This window comes from Heterodontus francisci, chromosome 13 (genome assembly GCF_036365525.1).
Source record: "Heterodontus francisci isolate sHetFra1 chromosome 13, sHetFra1.hap1, whole genome shotgun sequence".
NCBI lineage: Eukaryota > Metazoa > Chordata > Chondrichthyes > Heterodontiformes > Heterodontidae > Heterodontus > Heterodontus francisci.
In genome coordinates, this window is record NC_090383.1 from 65493609 (window position 1) to 65516724 (window position 23116).

A 23116-nucleotide genomic window follows, 5' to 3' on the forward strand; every position below is an offset into this window, starting at 1 on the left:
TAACCGCTCTTCTTGGCACTGTTCAAGTTGTTGATCATCCTCTCTGAAAAGCATTCTGGACTTTACAACAAAATACATAATAGCCAGTAATATAGAAGAGTGCAGTTTGACATATGGGAAAGGGATGTAGGACTTGACATTCCTCCATGGTCTTGCCTGAAATCAGGCAGCATAGCTGCAGAAAACAGATGAAAATTGGGAGACGAGGCCTACTACTCTCGTGCTGTACTGAACTCCAAATCAGCAACTTGCATTTATATGCAGCCTTAATTCCCTCCACCTGATCCTGCTGGCACCACTGCAGACTACCTCTTCATCACCTGTTGCATGTAAATGTCGACAAGAGTTGGGGTCTGCCTTACCAGCCCATTTCATTCCTATCTGCCCCTATTGCTCCCACTCCTTGGGACTGCCCAGTGAAGGAGAGCAGTAGGTTCAGGGTATTAGTGGTAATGGTCTCAAATTCTGTAAATGGAGAGGACTCAAGAGTGACTTACTGCCCCTCCTTTTCAGCCTAATCTCCTACCTGCTGAAGGCCTCAGTAAGAACTTAAGAATTCTATAAAATTTGTCATCCTTGCTGTTCTATTGCCCCTTTCTTCTGGTCTCCCATCCCTTGGGTTTTGCTGCAACAATGCCAGATTTTCACATGTTAGCAACAGAAGACTCCTTAGTAGTGGGAGCTTACCAGGTGCCTGTCTTGCATGCTAAGTTAACCTGGACCGGGAAAATGGGTTTGGGTTACAGTGTGGTAGGAGAGACAGGCTCCACCATTCTCCCGCTGCAAAAAGGGAAATCCAACCTAAAATCTGATTGTTCGTTAATTCTCCCTTCCCTGCCAAAACAGTGTTCCTTGCTGCAATCCTAGTTAAGAATTATACCAAAATTGTTGGAACTTATTTCAGTTCAACTGCTCCGAATTCAGACAGAATCAATGATGAAAAGAGTTCCATGGAACACATCAAATACACTACGGCTCTATGTCTATAATTTTGATCCTTTCCTCCTAAACAGACCTACAAAATGAAATGCAATGACTTACAGTTTATTTAGCAGCAATTAATAACTACATATGAATCAGTACTGTTGATTCTATGAAACAGATTAAGCCTGTTCCACCTTCAAGAATTGTGTAAATCTTTAAAAGCCTCTGTACTAAGAAAAATATTTAGTATATTCTATCCTGAATAAAAATGTACATGTAAACAAACTAAATTCTGCAGCATTTCTCTTGTTGCAGAGTGATATTGCATTACGCTGGCAACAACCCTGTTTCAGAATTACTCCGTGATAATCACCTCCACAATGCACTAGTGCTTTTGGTTCACTGGACATGCATTTGTTGCAATATGTATATAAATACCTGCTAAGGAGGTAATTTCTTATCCAAGTGATTCTTGACTCTGGTTAACCTCAATCAAACTATTTCATTTAAAAAGTCAAAAAATGACTATTTGCATCATTTTTTGTCCTAATGCAAGCTGCATTTTGTCCTTATTTTCAGCATCCTCAGCAACATTCACATCTTGAGCTTCACAATCACAATATATGTATTGTGGACACTTAAGTTGATATCTTACACAAACACACACAATTCTTTTTAATATATGCACCTTTAAGCACTTTTGTTTCATAGCAGCCAAGTTGTTATTGAGGCATTTAGGATTCCATTTTTTAAATGGAAGGTCATTGGAAAATGTTTATTTCTTCCTTCAAAGACATCGCCACACAAATATACTGGAAACAAACAAGAATGCTAGTATTAATTCATTTTTCAGGAGTTTATGTTGAAAATGCTATCCTGTTTAAGCTTAATGGAAATATTCAGCAAAAATTTACTAGATGTCTTCATCACTAAAGTACGAACAATATTTTGAAAGCTATTTTCCTATTGAATATTACTTTCAAAACAAATTCTAGGGAAGTAAAATTAAATTTAAGAACCACAGAAAATGTATCAAGCTTTATCAAATAAACTACATTTTATGACACATTAATATGAAATATTAAAACTGTTTCCTTCATGTCACACACAGAATTTTTCCTATCTTATAATATCTGGAAGAGCAGATGATTACCATTCCTGCGCTTCAGAGATCCCTTGTTCAAGCAAATAAACCAGTGCATCATAGATTAAATGGTGAAGATCCTTATAGTACATGAGTCAAAATTACTACTATCCATGTTTGCCATTATCTCTCAAATTGAAAGATGTGAGCCAACTTAAAGCCCTGATGTATGGAGAATCACAAGCACAGATAACTGTTGAGCCTCCTGGTTTATTTTTATGGACAAGGGATTCTGTATGGGCCAGATTTTCATTACACCTGCACTTGGCCACAGACTTTCTATGGGCATTTGCACTGGAAGTTTCTGTCAGTCAACTAGCCAAAAAGTGCAATGCCTAATACAGGGTATCTGGGACCTCTGCAAACAGGGCAAGGAATTGCATATCTTCTTAAACAATCAGATTGAAGAACTGCTACTGTGCAGAGCAGATCTGAACCAGGAAATGTCAGTTAGGCTGGAATTTTAGTCGAGACGGAGGCCCCGCCTGCCAGCTTAAAAGTCAGGGGGAAGCCTGCCTCCTCTTGCGGGGGGGAGGAGAGGGGTGTAGCCCACAAGGTGGCAGCCTGGTATTGCTAGGCAACCTTCACAGCTGACAATATACCAGCCATGGTGGGAGAAGGCCCTTAAGTTGCAATTAATTGGCATCACGGAGCCCTAGCAAAACTGGAGTCAATGGGAATCGGGGAAATCTCCCTGCTGGTTGGAGTCATACCTAGCACAATGGAAGATGGTTGTGTTTGTTGGAGGTCAATCATCTCAATCCCAGGACATCACTGCAGGAGTTCCTCAGGGTAGTGTCCTAGACCCAACCATCTTCAGCTGCTTCATTAATGACCTTCCCTCCATCATAACTTCAAAAATGGGGAGGCTCGCTGATGATTGCACAATGTTCACCATTCGCGACTCCTCAGATACTGAAACAGCCAGTGTCCTGATGCAGCAAGTCCTGGACAACATCCAAGCTTGGACTGATAAGTGACAAGTAATGACTATCTCAAACAAAAGAGAATCTAACCATCTCTTGTTGATGTTCAATGGCATTTTCATTGCTGAAACCCCCACTCTCAACATCCTGGGGGGTTACCATTGACCAGAATCTGAACTTGACCAGCCACATAAATACCGGTCAGAGAATGGGAATTCTGTGGTGAGAAACTCACCTCCTGACTCCCCAATGCCTGTCCACCATCTACAAGGCAGAAGTCAGGAGTGTGATGGAATACGTGCCACTTACCTGAATAGGTGCAGCTCGAACAACATTCAAGAAGCATGACGCCATCCAGGACAAAGCAGCCCATTTGATTGGCACATCATCCACCACCTTCACCATTCACTCCCTCCACCACCAATGCACAGTGGCAGTAGTGTGTACCATCTACAAGATGCACTGCAGCAACTCACCAAAGCTCCTTCCAAACCAACGACGTCTACCACCTAGAAGGACAAGGGCAGCAGATGCATGGGAACACCACCACCTGCAAGTTCCCCTCCAAGCCACACACCATCCTAACTTGGAACTATATCACCATAGCTTCACTGTCACTGGCTCAAAATCCTGGAACTCCCTAACAGCACTGTTGGTGCACCTAAATCCCAAAGACTGTAGCAGTTCAAGAAGGCAGCTCACCAGCACCTTCTCAAGGGCAATTAGGGATGAGCAATAAATGTTGTCCTAGCCAGTGATGCCCACATCCCATAGAACCATAGAAAAGTTATTGCACAGAAAGAGGCAATTCAGCCCAATGTGTCTGCGCCGGCTGAAAAAACTAGCCACCTAACCTAATCCCTCCTTCCAGCACCTGGTCCATATCCTTGCAGGTTACAACATTTCAGGTGCAGGTCCAGGTACCTTTTGAATGAGTTGAGGGTTTCTGCCTCCATCACTGATCTGGGCAGTGAATTCCAGACACCCACCACCCTCTGGGTGAAAACGTTTTTCTTCATGTCCCCTCTAATCCTTCTACCAATCACCTTACATCTGTGTCCCCTGGTAATTGACCTCTCCGCTAGGGGAATAGGTCCTCCCTGTCTCCTCTATCTCGGCCCCTCATAATTTTGTACACCTCAATTAAGCCTCCTCTGTTCTAAGGAAAACAACCCTAGCCTTTCCTCATAGTTGCAATTTTCAAGCCCTGGCAACATTTTTGTAAATCTCCTTTGTACTCTCACCAGAGTAATTATGACCTTCCTATAATGTGGTGACCAGAACTGTACGCATTACTCCAGCTGTGTCCTAACCAGCGTTTTATACAGTTCCAGCATTACATCCCTGCTTTTGTATTCTATACCTCAGCCAATAAAGGAAAGCATTCCATATGCCTTCGTCACCACTTTATCTCCTTGTCCTGCCATCTTCAGGGACCTGAGGACATGCACTCCAAAGTCTATCATTTACTCTACCCCTCTCAATATCCTCCTGTTTATTGTCTATTCCCTTGCTTTGTTTGCCCTCCCCAAATCCATTACCTCACACTTCTCCAGATTGAATTCCCATTGCCACCTTCCCGCCCACTCAACCAAACCATTGATATCATTCTGGAGTCTACAGCTACCCTCTTCATTATCAACTACATGGCCAATTTTTGTGTCATCTGCAAATTTCCCAAACATGCCTCCCACATTTAAATCCAAATTATTAATATATACCACAAACAGCAAGGGACCCAACACTGAGCCCTGTGGAACAGCACTGGAAACCGCTTTCCATTTGCAAAAACATCTGTTGACCATGACCCTTTGTTTCCTGTCAATGAACCAATTTTGGATTCAACTTGCCACATTCCCCTGTATCCCAAAGGCTTTTACTTTTCTGACCAGTCTGCCATGTAGGACCTTATCAAATGCCTTACTAAAATCCATGTAGACAATATCCACTGCACTACCCTTATCAATCCTCCTTGTTACTTCCTCAAAAAATTCAATTAAGTTAGTAAGACACGACCTTCTCTTAATAAATCCATGCTGACTATCCCTGATAAATCCGTGCCTTTCTAAGTGACAGTTTATTCTATCTCTCAAAATTGATTCTGATAATTTGCCCACCCCTGAGGTCAGACTGACCAACCTATAATTATTTGGCCTACCCCAGCACCCTTTTTAAACAATGGTACAATGTTCATTGACCTCCAATCTTCTGGTACCGTGCCTGCATCTGCTATTTCCTCCCTGGCTTCCTTTAACAGCCTGGGATACAATCCATCCAGCCCTGGTGATTTCTCCACTTTCAAGGATGTCAGACTTTCTAATACTTCCTCTTTCATTATGCATATCATATCTAATATTTCACATGACTCCTTTTTAACTACAATGTCTGCATCATCCTTCTCTTTTGTGAAGACAGAGATAAAGTACTCATTAAGAACCCCGCCCACATCTTCTGCATCCACGCATGTTACCTTGTACATCTCTGATAGGCCTTACCCTTTCCTTAGTTATCCTCTTGCTCTTAATGTACTGATAAAACATCTTTGGGTTTTCCTTGATTTTACCTGCCAATATTTTTTCACGTCCTCTCTTTGCTTTCTTAATTCCCTTTTTTATCTATACTCCTCTAGGCTTTCTAAAGTATTAAGTTTTTTGTGACTGTCATAAGCTTTCTTTTTCTGCTTTATCTTACCCTGCATTCTTCTAGATAACCAGGAGGCTCTAGATTTGGCAGTACCACTCTATTTCTTTGTAGGGACATGTCTACACTGTGCCCATAGAATCTCACTTTTGAATGCCTCCTACTGGTTTGCCACTGATTTTCCTTCAAGTCGCTGTATCCAGTCCACTTTCACCAGATCACCTCTCAGCTTCGTAAAAGTTGCCTTCTCCCAATTTCGAACTTTTACTCCTATCTTTGTCCTTTTCCATAATAATGCTAAATCTAACCATATTATGGTCACTATCTCCAAATGGTCACCCATTGCTACTTCATCCACTTGCCCAGCTTCATTTCCTAAGATTAAATCTAGAACTGTTACCCCTCTCGTTGCACTTGTTACATGCTGGCTAAAAAGGTTCTCTTGAATGTAGTTCAAGAATTTTGTGCCCTCTGTGCCCTTCACACTGTTAGTATCCCAGTTGATATTAGGGTAGTTGAAATTCCCAACTATTATTGCCCTATTGTTTTTGCACTCAGAAATTTGCCTACATATTTGTACTTCTATTTCCCTCTCACTATTTGGGGGTCTAAAGTATACTCCTAGTAGTGTGGCTGCCCCTTTTTTATTTCTGTGCTCAACCCATATGGCCTCATTTGATGATTCATTTAGCATATCATTCCTCCTCATAGCTGTAACTGATTCTTTACCCAATAATGCTACACTCCCTCCTTTTTTATCCCCTTCTCGATCCTGCCTGAAAACCCGATATCCAGGGATGATGAGCTGCCATGTTTGCCCCTCTTTAAGCCATGCTGCCATGTGTCTATCTGTGCCCTCAGCTCATTGGCTTTATTTGCTATACTCCTTGCATTTAAATAAATATCTTTTAACACTGCCAAATTCCTGTGCTGCACACTGCTTTTTCTGTCTTTCAGAGTCACTCGCTAATTTTCTGCCTCCTGTTCCCTGCTCTGAATTTGTCCTATCTGAATAAAAGAAAAATAAAAACAAAATACTGCAGATGCTGGAAATCTGAAATAAAAACAAGAAATGCTGGAAATACTCAGCAGGTCTGGCAGCATCTGTGGAGAGAGAAGCAGAGTTAACGTTTCAGGTCAGTGTTGGTCAGGTCATCAGAATTGGCAAAGGTTGGAAATGTTAGAAAGGTTTTAAGCAAATAAAGTGGGGGTGGGGAAAGAAATAACAAAAGACAAGGTGTTGATAGGACAGAGGGTCACAGAGAATAACTGACCAGAAGGTCATAGAGCAAAGGCAAACGGTGTGTTGAAAGACAAAGCGTTAGTGCAGAGAGGGTGTTAATGGACAGAAAAATGAACAGCCCTGGCCCAAAGCACAAACATGAAAAGAACAGTGGGCAGGCACATGGTAAGAAAAATGAATGATGAAATAAAATAAAATTTAAAAAAAAATTATTTTGCTATAAGACCTTCATAACTGAACTGACTTCACCACTCTTTAGTTATCAGTTCCTTCCCTGTTTGTGGAATAAGCTGGCATGGTTCTCCAAATATAGTTGCCTCTCTAACTGCTTTTAAATTATTTTTATATTTTTTGGTATCAGTAAAAGTAGACTTAGGAAGCTATTCATGACTTTTGCTTCTGTGATGCAAAATTAAGGATTCATACGACAAGCTGGCGGTTTCCACTACCATGTATGGATTGGCAGCTTCAGACAGCCCCAAAAAAGTTTCACTATTATCTTCAATTATTCAGAAAAGCTGAAGTGATGTTTAAGTATAAGATCGACACTGGAACTTATTGTAAAATTATTATTAAAACCACTGGCGCGCCATTGAATATAATCAAAGATCGACAGTGTTTCAGGTTCATCACATTCTCTGCAGCCACAAAGAAGCATCTTACCTGCAGTCATCCCCACCAGCACTGATAACATACTTGTCATCATGTGAAAAGCGTACATTGGTCACATGTGCAGAGTGGCCAAAATAACGCTTGTGTTTGGCCTAATGAAAAACAAACAAAAGAAAAAATGCAAGATTACTAATTGATAGTTCAAAACTACAGCAACAACGAAAATATAAATTTTCAATCAAATCTAAAATTCCTGGGGCCGTGCTCCACCTTCAGATGCAGTGGGGTGGGATTTCCAGCTGCCCGTCTGCTGCGTTACTCACTCCGTCAAGGTCAGGTTGGTGGCATTAGTGGTGTCAGCAGAGGGGGCAGAACAGGAACTTTGTAGTGGCACCTTGCACCATGGGGCCAGCTGTTCTTGCTGAAAATGGCTATAGATCAAAAACATTTTTAAGAATTCAAGGTTGCCACATCCTTAATGGCAATTGAATTCTCTGCAACGGAAGCAGAGCTTTTAAATTTGTGGTGGAAAGTAAGATCCCATCATGTCCCTTGCAAAAACTTGGTTTATATTCCACTAAGGTTAGAAGGTTAAGGGGTAATCTGATTGTGTTCTTTGAAGTGACAAAAGAATTTGATAGGGTAGATACAATAAACTATTCCCTCATATGGGGGATTCCAGAACATGGGGCAAAATCTAAACAGTTGATCTTGGCCATTTCGGAGTGAAATCAATAAGCACTTTTTTACTTTTTAAAAGGCAGTGCAAAATTGGAACTCTCTACCTCATGGGTATGGGGGAAGCAGGCACAAGAAGCATGCACCCCGAATTGCGATGGATTTTGGCAACATAGGAGAAAAGGATCAGACGAACTGAGTCTTTGGGCTGGATTTTAAGAACCCGACGCTGATCTCGGCAGTGAGCTCATAAATTCACGGCCTGCCCGCACAGGCAGCAGGCCAAAGATTCGCCGCAATCTCAAGTGTGGCGGCTCATTTAAATAGCTGGGGCGGCCAGCTACTCCCCCACCCCCGCAATCTGGTGGAGGGGATGGGCTGTCCGTCCCCAGCAATGGCATCAGCTGCCTATACGCAGGCGCTGGCACCATTTTTAAAGCCCTGCCGGCATATTTAAATTTTTAAAGAAATATCCCCCCAAAATTAAATAAATATATTTCTTATGTCCCTTTCCCACCCCCCAGTAACAATTACAATAAACATTTGCCCTGTTCCCCCAAAACACTTACCTCTTACATATGACCTACCCCCCAAAACTGCACAAAGTTTAAGATTCAACCCTTACCACTATCCCCTACACCCATGACGTATATTTGACCCCGTCTCCCCACCCACCCCTGCACTGATAAACTTAACTCCTCCCCGATCCCCACCAGTATCACGCCTTGTTTCTCCAGATGGGCATCTGAAGGTGCCAGAGCGCCGGCCGCCATGCCGAAGATCGCAGCAGGCCCTCAAGATCTCAGGTAAGTGTATTTAAATATATTCATTTTATTGATTTGAATATGTTAATTGTGGTCCCGTCAGCCAGCGGCAGGAGGACCGCCACGGAGCCTCAACGCCGGCGGGAGGATCAGGCCGAGCCCTGCCATCGAGGTCTGTTGCGGGCCTCATCCGGAGCCATCTTCAGGTACCACTCACCATGGATCATGACATTGAGGGCTTCTTAAAATCCAGCCCTTTATCTCAAATTCTGGCCCAGCCAAACTGGTTCCACTGCTCCTACCACCCCACCGCAGGTCTAGGAGTTCAGGCTCTAAACATTTTCTCAGATCTTTTGTGACTCCTATAGTTATGCTGTAATCATGTATCTGGTAATATATGAAATTTATAACAAAAATGAAAGATAAAGAGAGTTGTATAAATAACTTATCACTGATATTTTAACTTAAGTATAAAAATTTCACTTACATATTTTTCAGTGCAAGGAAAATCAAAAAGCTTCACCAAACCAAAGTCATCTCCAGTCACTAAGTTTAACCCAGCATGAGATACACAAGCACAGTTGACATCTGCTTTATCAGCATTCCGTGGCCAAATTCCAAGGACCTCATCGCCCAAAATGCTATTGAGAGTAAAAATGCATATTAGAAAATGTTAATAATTTTAACAGTTCTACAGTGTGTTTATATTATTACATAGTCTCCATAAACATCAATATTTGCTTCTCCTGCACATTCACGCAATAGGCTGGATTTCCTTCTGTTATACCCCTTCTTCTCCTAAGGTTGCTCTTAACCTCTTTTTAAAAAATCCCATGGTTTTTAGAGTCCTTTTAAACTTAAAATAAACTGTGGCCGTATCTTCTTGTCCTGCCACTGGGAGTGGCAGCGGGTGCAGAAAATGGCAGCCACCTCGCACGGGACCACGCCACCGCGATGTGTGTGGGGGCCACTTAACATACTGATGACGGCTGCCCCTTCCTAATCACGTAGCGTGGCGGCATCAGCGACTAAGTGAAAGGTGTCACCTGATGCGGGAGCAGGTGCTGGCGCCATTTTTAAAAGGCTGCCAGCCCTGCAAACAAAATGCAGAGTTGCCCCTGTCCCCCTCATCCATAAAATAATGCAGAGTTGAACCCTTCCTGCCCCCATCTATACAAAGAATGCAGAGTTGACCCCTCCCCCCCACCATCTATATACAGAATGCAGAGTTGACCCCTTCCCCTCTTTGGTGGCACCAGCTCCTTGTGGATGGGAATGTGAGTGCCACACGTCGAGCTCAATATCAGGAACTGATGGGAAGATCACGGCGGATGACACTGAAATATATGCAGAAAGGTATTTAAAATATTTAAACAAGGGTCCCGTCACAGAGCAGCGGAGGTGCCACCACAGAGCAGCGGAGGTGCCACCACGGAGCTTACCAGCCCCAGGAAGATCGGGCCGGGCAATCCCAGCATCGGGTTCCGTGGCAGCTGCTGCCACTCCAATTCTCCAGCTCCCCCGGCCACAGAACCCACTGTCGGGAGGACAAGAAGATCCAACCCTGTGAATGGTTTGCTGTCCCTGTAGTGTTACAGTGTTTGAAACTGCAATTGCATTGTACATTGTATACCCTAGAGGCCGCTGTAGAACACACATGCTAGCAAAGTGAAAGTGAAACTAAGACAGAATAAAAGGACTTCGCCTGATATCCTATACTAAACTTGGCTAATCCTTACTGAAGTCCAGAGAATGTCACAGTTCCATTTCTTTTTGGTGTCCGCTGCAGCATCACCTATATTTCCCCCTCTTATAGGGTATCTTCTTTATAATGAGGATCACATCATGCATAAGTAATAACCCTTGACCCACGAAAGTTGGTAAGTCACAGTGCAGTTAGGATAGCTGGTGAAAGTCATGTTCCTCCTCGAACAGGAAAAGTAAATTCTAGTCCAATGTGCAACTAAGACACATATCACAAAAAAAAAACTCCTAACACTGGTATTACTTTAGAGATATTTATTTAAATGTTTTGCATTTCTGAATTTAAATCTGCACTGCTCCATGGTTCAGTTATTTCACTTGGTATAAATTATGCTACTGATATAATGGATGAAAATTCATCCAGCATTAACACCATTCTATTCGGTAATGAAAAACCATGTCAGAGATTGAGTTGCTCATGTCTGTAATGAAATATTTCAGTGTTTTCAGTTTAGGCCTCAACTGGCCAAGTGATGGGTCTCTGCAGCTACTCTTCAAACAATTAAGAGGACCAATTTTTTTGAATGTTTTTCCCATCTCCTCCAAGCAAATAAAGTGTTTAGACATTCTTCTTAAGAAAGTGATAGGTTATATTAGATAAAAATAAATTTTAAATAATAAAAATACAAAAGAGAATGGCGAAAGCAGAAGCCAAAAAATAGTCGAAATAAACGCCCAGAAAATGCTAGCAAACTAATGGTGAGTTTAATGCTATTAGTGCGCAAATAAACAAGAAATTTGTGGTGAAGAAGAGATATTCCATGGGTGTGAATCACCACAAATTGCTGGAACATTCTGTTGCTCCACCATTAGCCTTGTGAAAATGGGAGCATGCCATCAACCTTTCTGGGAGTTTCAAGATATTGCTGTATTTGCGCTGTTAGAACGGGCAGTCATAAAGGCGGGCTAAAGTGTGGCGAGTCGAAGAGACTTAGCAATTGGCAGGAAAAAAGGCAAAAGCGCAAGGCGAGAGCCAACTGTGTAACAGTCCCGACAAACACATTTTTCTGCAGCACCTGTGCAAGAGCCTGTCACTCTAGAATTGGCCTTTATAGCCACTCCAGGTGCTGCTCCACACACCACTGACCACCTCCAGGCGCTTACCCATTGTCTCTCGAGATAAGGAGGCCAAAGAAGAACAAATTAAACTTACCACAGAAAGTTTGTTTGGTGCTTGACAATGTAAGGACCCTTTCAGTGAAGAGAGTTATTCTCCTGCAATGCCACTCAAGCACCCCAGCTCAGAAAGAGAACAATTGAAAGTATTGTGTCTCATTTCTGTAGGTAGTAAACTGTTCCTGGAGGATTTAAATATGCTAACTTTTAATTTTTAAAATTTTAATTTTTTTTCTTACTTTTCTCTCCCTTAATCCAATCTTTTCCTCTCTTTATTTCTCTCTCTCTAATGTGATGGACTGGTAGGAAATGATAAGGGCGGTTTCCCTTTTCACCTCTCAACTGACTACAAACAGTGGCTGCAATTTTGCGCACCCCCTCAGGAGCAAACTAGTAGTCGGGGGGGGGGTTGTAAAATTAAGTGGGAGGTAGAAGGTCCATTCCCAACGCCTTCCCACACCCACTGCAATTTTACGAGGGGTGGCAGCAGTAAAAACGGCCCGCTCGCCCCTGGCCAATCAACTGCTACTTAAGGGCCTACTCCCACCACCACGGCTCAGGTCCCCCAGGAGGCCACTAAGTAAAACCTGGGGGTCTCCTTGTGGGCTGAGGGAGGCCGTCCTGATTGGGCATGCTGTGCCCCACGGAGGATCCCTGCCCACAGTCCAACCCACCCCCACTACACAACACCCCCCCCTTCCCCCCGCCCCCGCACCCCCCCCAACCGACCTCTCTTGCCTCGCTGGGGTCCAGCCGATTGTCCCCGGCAAGGCCGGGGCTGGCGTCCCTCTTGCTAATTAAGCTGGGTGCAGTCCCAGCAGTGGCCACAGCTCCTGGTGGCGTTGCTTGTACAGAGAGCAGCCGGCCCGCTGATTGGCTGGCAGTTCTTGGAGGTGGACTTCCTACCTCAGAGGGGAGGAAGTCCCACCCAAGGCCAATTAAGGGCCTTGGAGGGCATAAAATCCTGCCATGGCTCCCCAGGCCCGGCAAAGGCGGGCTCGCTCCCGACATTTTAGCCAGTCAGCGGGGCCTTCTGCCCAATGTAAAGTTCCGGCCAGTGTTTTTTTTTATTAGAATTGTGTTTTAACCCTTGAGTGTTTTAATGGTCAAAAAATAGACAAATGATAGGTTTTCTCACGGGTTTAAGGATAAATTTATTAAACAGAAACTCAATAACTTGCAACTTCACCCCACACGCACACACATGCACACACTTGAGAAAAGATAGAGATTAAAAGATAGCATGCATTTAGGTCTGGTGTTTTTTTTTTTTAAAAAGAGTTCATAGTGAAACCTTATTTGTTTTCCTGGAAGAAAAATGTAAACAGTACAGGCCTGTTCTTGCTTTTCTCCTGGTTCACTGGAGTCAGGTTTTGGAGAGCTTCAGGTGGACGGATGCTTTGCTGCTGACTTCTTTGGTTAAATCTCAGCTACAGTCCGATGGCGAAGATCCTGTTTCAATTTCTCCGATGGGGAGTTTTCAAAAGTCACCTTTTAGTCTCTGCCTCTAGGTAGCGTTTAAAGATGGTATTCAGCAAGGTTGTCTTCTTGGCTGGAATAGATCTCTCTCAGCCTCCCGGCTGCTGTCTTTCTGAATCTGCTCTGGCATTCTGCACAGAAAAGTCTTTTTTTTTAAATAAAACCTTAGCAGGCTTGGTTTCTGTCAGGTGACCAAAATTGCTCTCTCCTGGTGCTTTCATACGATGTCTCTGAATCTATGGCCATTGTTAGACAATGTTGTTTGAATGCTACTCCTCTTGATAAAGTGGTGTTTGGTCACAGCTATTATCCTGAGTTTGAGCCTGGGGACTCTATGGGTTGAATTTTATATTCCCTCCGCCGAAGTAGACAAACACAATGGTAGTCCTACGTGCGGTGGCTCATTTAAATAGCTGGGGCAGGCGACCCCCTCCCCCCACCCCCGCAATGGCGTCAGCTGCCTTTGCACAGGCGCTGACGCCATTTTTAAAGGGCTTTGAGCCTTACTGTTAAATTTAAATATGCAAAGAAAAAGTGAATAAAAAAATTAAATACATTTATTTTGTCCCTCTCCCACCCCCAATAACAATTAAATTGATTACTTGCCTTCTCGCTCCCCCAGAACACTTACCTTGTCCACCTGACCTTCCGCCCCCCCCCCACAAAGTGCATAAACCTTACCCTAAAACCCTTCTCACCATCCCTACACCAATGATGTTACTTTGACCCCTTTCTCCACCTCCCGCACTGAGAAACCTACCTCCTCCCCACTCCCCACAAGTGTTCTGCCTCGTTTCCCTGGACAGGGATCGAAGATGCGGGTGTGCCGGCCGGCAGTAGGATCATCGCACCAGGACGGAAGGCGAAGGCATAAGTATAATTAATGAATTCATTTTAATTTATTTGAATATGTAAATGGAGTTCCATTGCCGAATGGCGGGAGGCCGTCACAAGGCCTCGCCACCGCCGGCAATATTGGGCCGGGCCCTCCTGGCGTCGAGGTGCATGGCGACCCTCTCCTGGAGGCATTTTGATGGGTTCAGTCTCCAGCAATCAGGAGAGATCACCTGACCTCTGACTCCATTTTCTCTTGTAGCAAAAGTGTGCCCATTCTGGGAGGTTAATTCATCAGTTCATTTTTATAGCTCATTATTGCTCCTTACATGAGTGTGACACAAATTTGACTCTAATTGACCCTATTTACTCCTCCATCATTCCTGTTTCTTTCTCTATCCTTAAATCTTATTGGTTAAAAAGATAAACTGTTAGTCCCATCGTTCACCATGGTCACAGATGTCCCGCTGTCCTCACTGCGCCTTCATCAACTCACGTTTTCAGTAACTTGCAGTACAAAAGTTTTTCAAGCTAAAAGCTGAAGGAAAAAATCTAACAAACGGAGCACACAACATACCCGACTTCGACAAAATCTAGGTCCAATTCTTTTAATTAACCTAAAATATTAGTGTTTACTTTTTAATTAAAGGGTTAATATAACAGTAAAAAATTATTTCTGTAATATTAGATTTTTTCAGTGTCACAGTGTGTGAGCTCAAAAATTGGCCTACATAAAAAGAAAAATGACAAATACTGGGAATCTTAAATTAAAGTAGAAAATGCTGTGAAAACAGAGCAAGCCAGTCACCATTGTGAATGGTTTTGATAAGACGATTCATGAGAATAAGTATGACCAGGCAGGAGAAACACTTTCATTGACTGACCAAATCAAAGAAGGAAGAAGAGAACAACAGACAGAGATGAAGAGCGCAAATATTAACTACTTAGGCAGCTAATGATTTTGTCATCTGTAAATGCAGCTAAAATGTTGATTGTTACAAATTTATATTCTCTGAGGTACAGTAGTGTTAGTCACTTCCATAAGTGACCTGAACATCTCACATTTCGGGATGTGCCCAGACTGCCAAATATTTAACCGTACAATAGTGTAACCTAGGGGTGTAAAATGAACCTTGTAATATGAACTTCATTTTATTGTCTTTTGCATGTGTGTTCCCTCAATCTCTTTGAAGACAGACTGAAATACTTCATAAGAGGAAGCCAGGTACAAATCATTAAGCTGTTTTATTTCACAGCAAGTGAAGGTACGTAGAAAAAAGTTATGATCAAAATCAGTTCAATCAATAGAAATTGTCTTCATGTAATAATGCAAAATAATAATCACATCATACTTCCCCAATTCAGTAGGTTGTCTTACTTGACAAATAGGTACCATTTTCAACTTTAACAGGGACAACAGTGGATCATTCATTTGTTATATACTATGTCTGGTTTTCTTTCCTGTTACTACCTATTTTATGCACTTAGCAAGGTTGAAAGTTTCACCAAGTAACCTCCTGCATTCTTCTTCTGTGCTTATCCAAGCTTGCCCTGTCAGCTTTCCTTTTTAAACCTGACTGACTTCAAAGTCTTTACTGACCTTGACTGGCTGCTTGTGTCTCTGCGTTTCTATCTCCTCTGATCACAGCTAAAAATGAACAGAGGGCATGAAATTGCCTCGTGTAGTGCCACTTGTACCAGTGCTCCGGAGGACTTGCACTATTCTACCCGCCTGCCCCTTGCTGACGGCCACTTCCTAGGTGGATTGTATGATGTTGCTGGATAAGGGGGAACGCAGAGGCGTCCCCTGTATGCAGCGGAAGACCTTGAACCTACACTGTCCTTACATCACACAGCCCTACTGGCTGATATGATGCTAGAATTCCAAATTTGGTCATAGCAGCCTCTTTGTTGCTCACTCTGCAAACAAGCATGAAACTGTGAGATGGACCCTGCACTATTATTTAAAGGTCCAGGCAACCAAATTGCACATAAGGTAATTTCATGGAATGTTTTCCATTGCAAAGTGAAAGTATTTTAGAGAGTTCTTGAGGTGTTTTGGTGAGTTCTTGGATTTGCCAGAGAGCATTGCCACATCCTCATAGCCGGGGCCAGAGGAGTAGGTGACCTGTCCACATAAGGACTGCAACAGGTATGAGGGGGGGCAGTAGTTGCAGTGCCTCTAGGTTTGCAGGACAACAGGAAGATGGAGCAGACACTGCGGATAGGCAAGCTTTGCGCGATGCCCTCTACCAAGTTGGAGCAGGACTCCTCCATGCACTTTTACAGTAACAGGACGCTGTCTGGAAAGCCAGCCAATGCATCCAGCATCTTGGTGTGTGCGCACATCAGTGCTGTCCTGTATGCTGCCCCAAGGATGTCCTCATCAGAGTCCTTTGCATCAGTACTTGTCTGCCATATCGCCCTCCAATGAGCTGGCAAACGAACCATTCTTTATCCCTGACCTGGCTGCAGGCCACTCAAGCCCAGATGTCACACCACATGATCCCAACTCAATGCTATCCTCCAAAGTACATGCAGTATCTGAGCTAGTGGCTGCAAGTGTCAGATCAAGTGACAGGGCCTTTTTGTTAGTCCCGTGCTATTACTTTCTTTCCTCCTCCTGCGGCTACTGTGGTTGGGTAGGCAACAGTTCTTGGGTGCCTGAAAGCAAGAACTCAGAAGGGGAAGGTGATGTGGGAGAAAGGGACATCGGGTGCAAAGCAAGAGGTCCATGATCACATCAGCAGCAGCTTTCTCAACATGCTAGATAGCAGAATGAGGGTATGCTGGAAATTGAGAAGGGACATAAGACAGGAACATGCCATTATCCTCAATGTCCTCTGCAACATCAGATGCCACGTGCACTGTCATGAAGCAGATAACTGTCTCCTCTGCAGGACTCAAGAGATGCAGGCGTCTTTGTCACCCACTGGTTCTGCTCCCTTCTATTGCATGCCACCTTGATCTATCAGAGAGAGCAGAATGTAAGTGGGTTGTGTAGCTCTGTTTTGGTGATGTGCCTGTCATAGCTGAAAAGCAGTAAGTATGCAGAGGCTGTGGGAGGTGGTTGTGAGGCTGGCAGCATTGGTAGGTGTGTGAGAGTGAGGTAATGTACCTTAACGTGAGTCCTGAGTGCCTGGGAGTGCTGTTGGGTGAGTGATGGAGACAGGGGTTGGCAACGTGTCTGTACACGGACACCAGTGTCTGTGGTAAAAAATTTTGAAGTGCGTGGTTTCAATCCACCCCACCAATCCTCTGACTGTGGCTCGGCTTTAATTGATGGCTCTCCTGAAAGTCAGGCAGAGAGGGTAGGCAGGACCTGGGTCTGATCGATGGCAGGCACCTGTATGTAATTAGTCAGTGTTTGTGACTGACAGGGGTCTGCCCAGATGGGATGAGTGCTGATTGACAGTTCGCGGCACAAACGCACTGGCAGTGGCCACCCATGCTATTTTCGCGAGGTTCAGGGAGTGAGCGGGAATGGCAGCTGCAGGGGAAAGGGAAAGAGAGGCCAAGGGGAGACCAGAAAACGGGCCAGCACATAGCAGGAGGCGTGACGTGGAGGGAACACGCTGAGAGTCAGGCAGCCTTTTAAACAAGCACCAGCCCAGGGAGCAGAGTGGGGGGAGAGGTGGATGGACACAGAGGGGGAAAGAGGGGGAAAGAGGGGGAGAGGGAAATGGCCACGGGGGAGGAGGGGGATAGATGGGCATCAACACAAGGGGCGAGAAGGGGATGGACACACAGAACGTAGAGGGGGATGGACACAAATACGGGGCGGGGGGGGGGTAGAAAGGGATATACACAGAGAGGGGAGAAGAGGGATGGACACATGGGGGAGAGAAGGGGATGGACACAGAGAGGGGAAGAGGGGGGTGGACACAGAGAGGGGAAGAGGGGGATGGACACAGAGAGGAGAAAAGGGGGAGAGGAGGATAGACACAAAAAGGGGAGAGGCAGATGCACAGAGAGGGGGATGGACACAGAGAGGAGGTGGGAGAAGGGGATGGACACAGAGAGGGGAAGAGGGGGATGGACACAGAAAGTGGAGGGGAGGCGAGGGGGATGGACACTGAGAGGGGAGAGGGGGATGGACAAAGGGGAAGAGAGAGAGATCACAATCACCTCTGACAGATGGACATCTATCCGAATTCTCTTCATCGCTGCATCAAGTGTGCAGGCAGACTTTGACTACTTGTGCAAGCAAAAACAATGTCAGGTATCTCATTAAATAGGGAAAATAGTGTTTTAAATTGGACTGTGTTTTGATGGCATTAGGTTGGCTATACACTTTATATATAGATTAATTGCTCCCATGTCCATGGCTGAGGCAATACTTTTGTCACTTGTCCGTTGTGCAACATGTTGGTGCCTATCCCTGGATGGGGGTGTGGTGCATTCAGCAGCATAAGAGGCTGGTGTGGTGCTGGGTAGCAGATGTCATGTGAAGATGCATTCACTGACACTGACCACCTGCATGAGGTCATTAGAATTCTTTTGGCACTGCTGTCAGGCCCTCGAGTCTAGATTCTGGGAGTTGACCTTCCTGGTCACCTCCTCCCTCTCTGTTCTGCGGGTGGTCTTTGAGGCTCTCCTGCTGCCCACCCCCCTGCTGAGTGCAGAGGTTGTAGACAGCTTGGAGTGCTAACAGGAGCTCAAGAGTTGCGCGAACCAACACTACAATCATGCAGATGAGCTAGGTACATCAAATTTGTGTGTTTCTCAACTTGATATGCATGGGCATGGGCAGCTTGTGAACCATCATCTCCATGCCCAAAAAAAGGGGCTATCCAATTTCTAGCCCAGAAACTTCCCAATGCGATGATTATGAGCTACGTACCAACTGTTGATATAGGCTAATAAATTGCTTATTATTTAAAGGCTGAGGAAATAACATTAAAAGTTATTTCCAACCATTAGCATTTTAACTGCTTATTGTTTCAATGCCTTTATTAACTTGCTTTAAAAATCTAATATTTGAAAGTAACTCTTTTCCCAAATCCTTTCTGTGGAAAATTGGTTATTAACAATCCTGGAATTTGATACAGCTGAAAGCTCACAATCAAAATATTAACTAATTTCTCCAACTAATTTAGATTCTTATACTGATAAATCCTCTTTCAATTGGAAAGGTAAGTGAAGAATGATGACTTAACTAGTAGCTTGTGTGGGGTTAAGTGGCTTATATAAGACACAAGACATAAGACATAATTCCACACAAACAAAACAGACCATTCAGGTGGTTCAAATTCAATGGCAGCCAGGAATGGAATTCATCCACAATCACTATTGTGGGGCCTGAGTCACTCATTAAATTATTGGAATGCTCCACAAATATCTGGGTTTAAATGCTTGTTAACAAACAACAACTTGCATTTATATAACATCTTTAATGTAGGAAATGTCCTAAGGCACTTCAGGCAGGCTAAGGAGAATTGAATGTTAAGACAAAAATGAAAAGGGAAGGAATCACCAAAAACTTGGTCAAACTTGGTTTTAAGAGGAATCTAAAAGGAGGAGAGGAAGGTATAGAGTGTTACGACCGAGGCGGGAGTAATGCACTGTCAATTCAGTCCCAATACTCCATAGGTTGCAGCATATTATTAAAGTTTTCCCACCTACCAGAAATTAGCCAAATTAAACACTTCATTAACCCCCAGAATAAAATAGACCAAACCAGGTATCTTTAGACAACAGCAAATTAACTATTTAATAAACTAAATCTTAAACACTATTAAGATAAATTTATGTCTAAAAACCTTCTAACCTTATTTATTCTAACTCCCCCATTCACACACATATATTCAAAAATTAATGGTTAACCGGTTTTAAAAATAATGTTTTTAAAAATTAGCTGTTTCTTAAGAATAAATAAATGACTGGGTTGTAAGTCTTTGTGAGTTACGTTCCTGATGGGTGAGGTATCCTACTGTAGAAATAATCAGACTCCACTCAAAGTCTCTAGGCGGATTTGATAAACTCTACTTTATAGGTGTTCAAAGCACTTGGGTTACAACAGGCATCACACAGTTCTTTCAACACGGAGTATAACGATGGGTCGATACTTGGATTTCAAAATTGGTAGTCTTTCAGTCGAAACCTTACTGCGAATTCCAGAAAACACAATCAGTCAAGAGAGAGTCAATCTTGAAGCAAAGACTTCTTAGATTGGAAGTAAAGAAAAGGAATTTTGCTATCTCCAGAAATACAAATGTTCTCTTCAAAGGGTTTTTTATCTCCTTAGTAATTAACACAGCCTGTGGCTCACTGTAGAATTTCTGCTGAGAGAATTCTCTTCCTTCAAGGTAGCATGCTTCGCTGGTGTCTTAGTTCAAACTGGTTTTAGTTGGTTTTTACACACAGTTAAAAGTTACAGTACACCATGTGACGTCTCTCTCCTGCTGTGGCCTAGGGAACAGATGCAGCTGTGGCACACTGTTCTCAGGAATCTAAAACTTCTCTCTCTGTCTTAAAGGTACACTGTTTTTATCAGAGTCTTAAAGGCACACTGTTTTAAACAGAGGAGAAAAAAAAAACAGTTCCATGACAAGAGGCAGAAAGGTTTATTGAGGTAATTCCAGATTGTTAGGCCTAGGTGGTTGGGCACATGGCCGCTAATGATGGCATGATGGAGATGGGATGCACAAGAGATCGGGGAAGAGTACAGGAGAGTTTGGGGGGTTGGGGCCTGTCAAGTTGGAACTGATTACAAAGATAGAGAAGATTGAGGCCATTGAAGGATTTAAATACAAAGATGAGAAATAAATTGTTACATTGGAAAACCCATATAAATTTTCTGCATAACTTTCACCAACCTTGTCCATGTAGCCCATGTAATCTTCTCAATCAACACCTGGTCAGTTACTTGCTTGCCTGATGGAACCTCGTGTACTTGACGCTTGTAGACACCTGTAGATACCTGCATAGAGAAAAATATTGACTGAAACCACATATTTCTATATTTCAAACACAAAATTAAGAGACACTTTTGATTGATTGAAAATTTGATTGATCAACAGTGAGTGACGTTTCTGCTCTGCACTGCTATCCACTTGAGTGAACTGATTTCAGAGTGAATCTTGGATAGCCATGACATCCAACAGTGTTCTGTGCATCATTTGTGCACCATGAGAGTTCAATTAGGAAGGAGCAGCAGTACTTTAGTAAGATACATAGAGTACAGATGGAAATAGGCTCAGAAGTACTTTGTGTGGAAAGAGGGAGAAAATATGACATTAAGTAGAGTATTTAGACAAATATGAATTGGGGAGGGCAGTAAAGATTTTCTAAAAACAAATCTTTTATTTTGCTTTCACGAGAATGCAACTGAGAGCAAACAGGGTTTCATTTGTTTTAGGACTGCATTTGTTTTTTTTTCTGTGAAAGTGTAAAGCCAATGGCTTGACAATAAAAAGTAGTTGTAATGGAAGTTCAATGAGACATAAATGTATCATAAACCATTGTGGCTTTCCTACTGGCCAGGAAGAAAACTTGGAGCCATACTGATGGAGTAGAAACCCTTTTTGTTTATGACCATTGCATCATGGTTAGGGACTTGAATAATTATATGGCAATCACCCACAGTATTTTCAGAAAAACAGCGACCTGGTAAGATTGGGCAACCCTATCTTGTAGCTTTTTCTGTTCTATTCAAAAAGAAATAGAGGCATTAGCCTGCTGACTAAAGCATCAGTCACCTGTTTGATGCACCTACACACAGAAAATTGGTTGATAATGTTGACATTGCCTGTGCTAGCTTGAAAGGAGTATGGTCACCTACATTGCCACTGGCAGTGCAATCCTATATTAAAGGCTGACTTCTTGAAGCAGTTGCCAAAGTTTGTTACCAGTGAGCCAGTAGGCAAAGCAAGAGCAGGTGTACTGACCTTTTGTCTGGCAGAAGTTAAACCAACCACCTCAGGTCTAGGCCTGCATTGTGGGCCGGATCCTCAAAGATTTAAGAAATGTTGTGGGTATTTTTCAGTACCCACTGTTGTATTTGCAGCCTTTCCCCTTTGGCAGCACGTGAGATGTACCGCAAGCATATGGGTGCTTGCCCAGATTATGCAAATAGGGTAACCCCACATATTTGGCAGAATCAGTATTGGAGGTCACCAGTAGGTGCATTCTCGTACTTCTGCCCTATGAACTTTTGGGGATATTTATCTTAATGCTGCTTTGTGTAGGGTTGCCAACTCTGGTTTGATGTATTCCTGGAGATTTGATCTGTGACATTTGATCACATAGCACTTGATCATGAGACATTTTCCCAGTTTGCAAATGTTATTGCATTTACCTTAGTTGGGTATCTCAACATCACCAAGCCCTGAATAAAATATTTGGCTTCTTGTTTTGTGAGTTGAATGACATAATTTATAAATCAAAGGGAGAGCACAAACGAATAGAAAGATTTAAGGATAAGTAATGTTTAAATAAAAACTACTTCTGTGATGTTTCTATAGTATTGACTGAAATAAAAAACACCAAGTAAATGGCCACAAACTTTGGCTCTGTGTTGCCTGTAGTTTTGGTACTACAGGTGCCGCTTTGGTTCAAAAATGGTGTCTGCGCCACATGATCGGACTTCTGGTATGGCCTGTCATTTTGGGAAGGTGAGTAGCATGGGCGTCAGAACTAGGCAGATTGTGATGTCAGTCAGCGTGTAACATTGATTTGACACCAGCGCTGCCATTTTTGACCTTGCTGCTCCAGCTAATGTCCTCTCTTAAACACACACAGCTGAAGTGTTCAGCAACAGATTGGATCCTCCATCAGCACTCTTTAAAGGGATCAACCACTCTCAGATTAGTTGCTGATTGGTTTCTACTGGCTTTGTCTAAGTGTGTAGAACTGCTTAGTAGTTTCCAAAGTTGTTTAAAGTTGGTGAAGTTGACAGGGAGTGGTGCTGGATGTGGAGAAGACCTTGGTTTTAATTTGAAGGGTTCTGGTCAGACTACTTGCTCCCATCATGGGTACTGTAGCTGCCATT

At 43.2% G+C, this 23116-nt stretch overlaps 1 protein-coding gene across 1 annotated transcript in view; it reads right to left on the bottom strand.

Moving 5' to 3' along the window:
* Positions 1 to 452: 452 nt before the first annotated feature.
* Positions 453 to 23116, bottom strand: part of LOC137376798 (echinoderm microtubule-associated protein-like 6) — a 741885-nt gene continuing 719221 nt past the window's right edge. Inside the window, exons 42-45 of the mRNA XM_068045814.1 lie at positions 20943 to 21046; positions 9419 to 9572; positions 7541 to 7641; positions 453 to 1736 (exon numbers count right to left, since the gene is read on the bottom strand). Coding sequence (XP_067901915.1) covers positions 1712 to 1736; positions 7541 to 7641; positions 9419 to 9572; positions 20943 to 21046 — 384 coding nt within the window. The 3' untranslated portion in view covers positions 453 to 1711. The remainder of the gene's footprint in view (positions 1737 to 7540; positions 7642 to 9418; positions 9573 to 20942; positions 21047 to 23116) is intronic.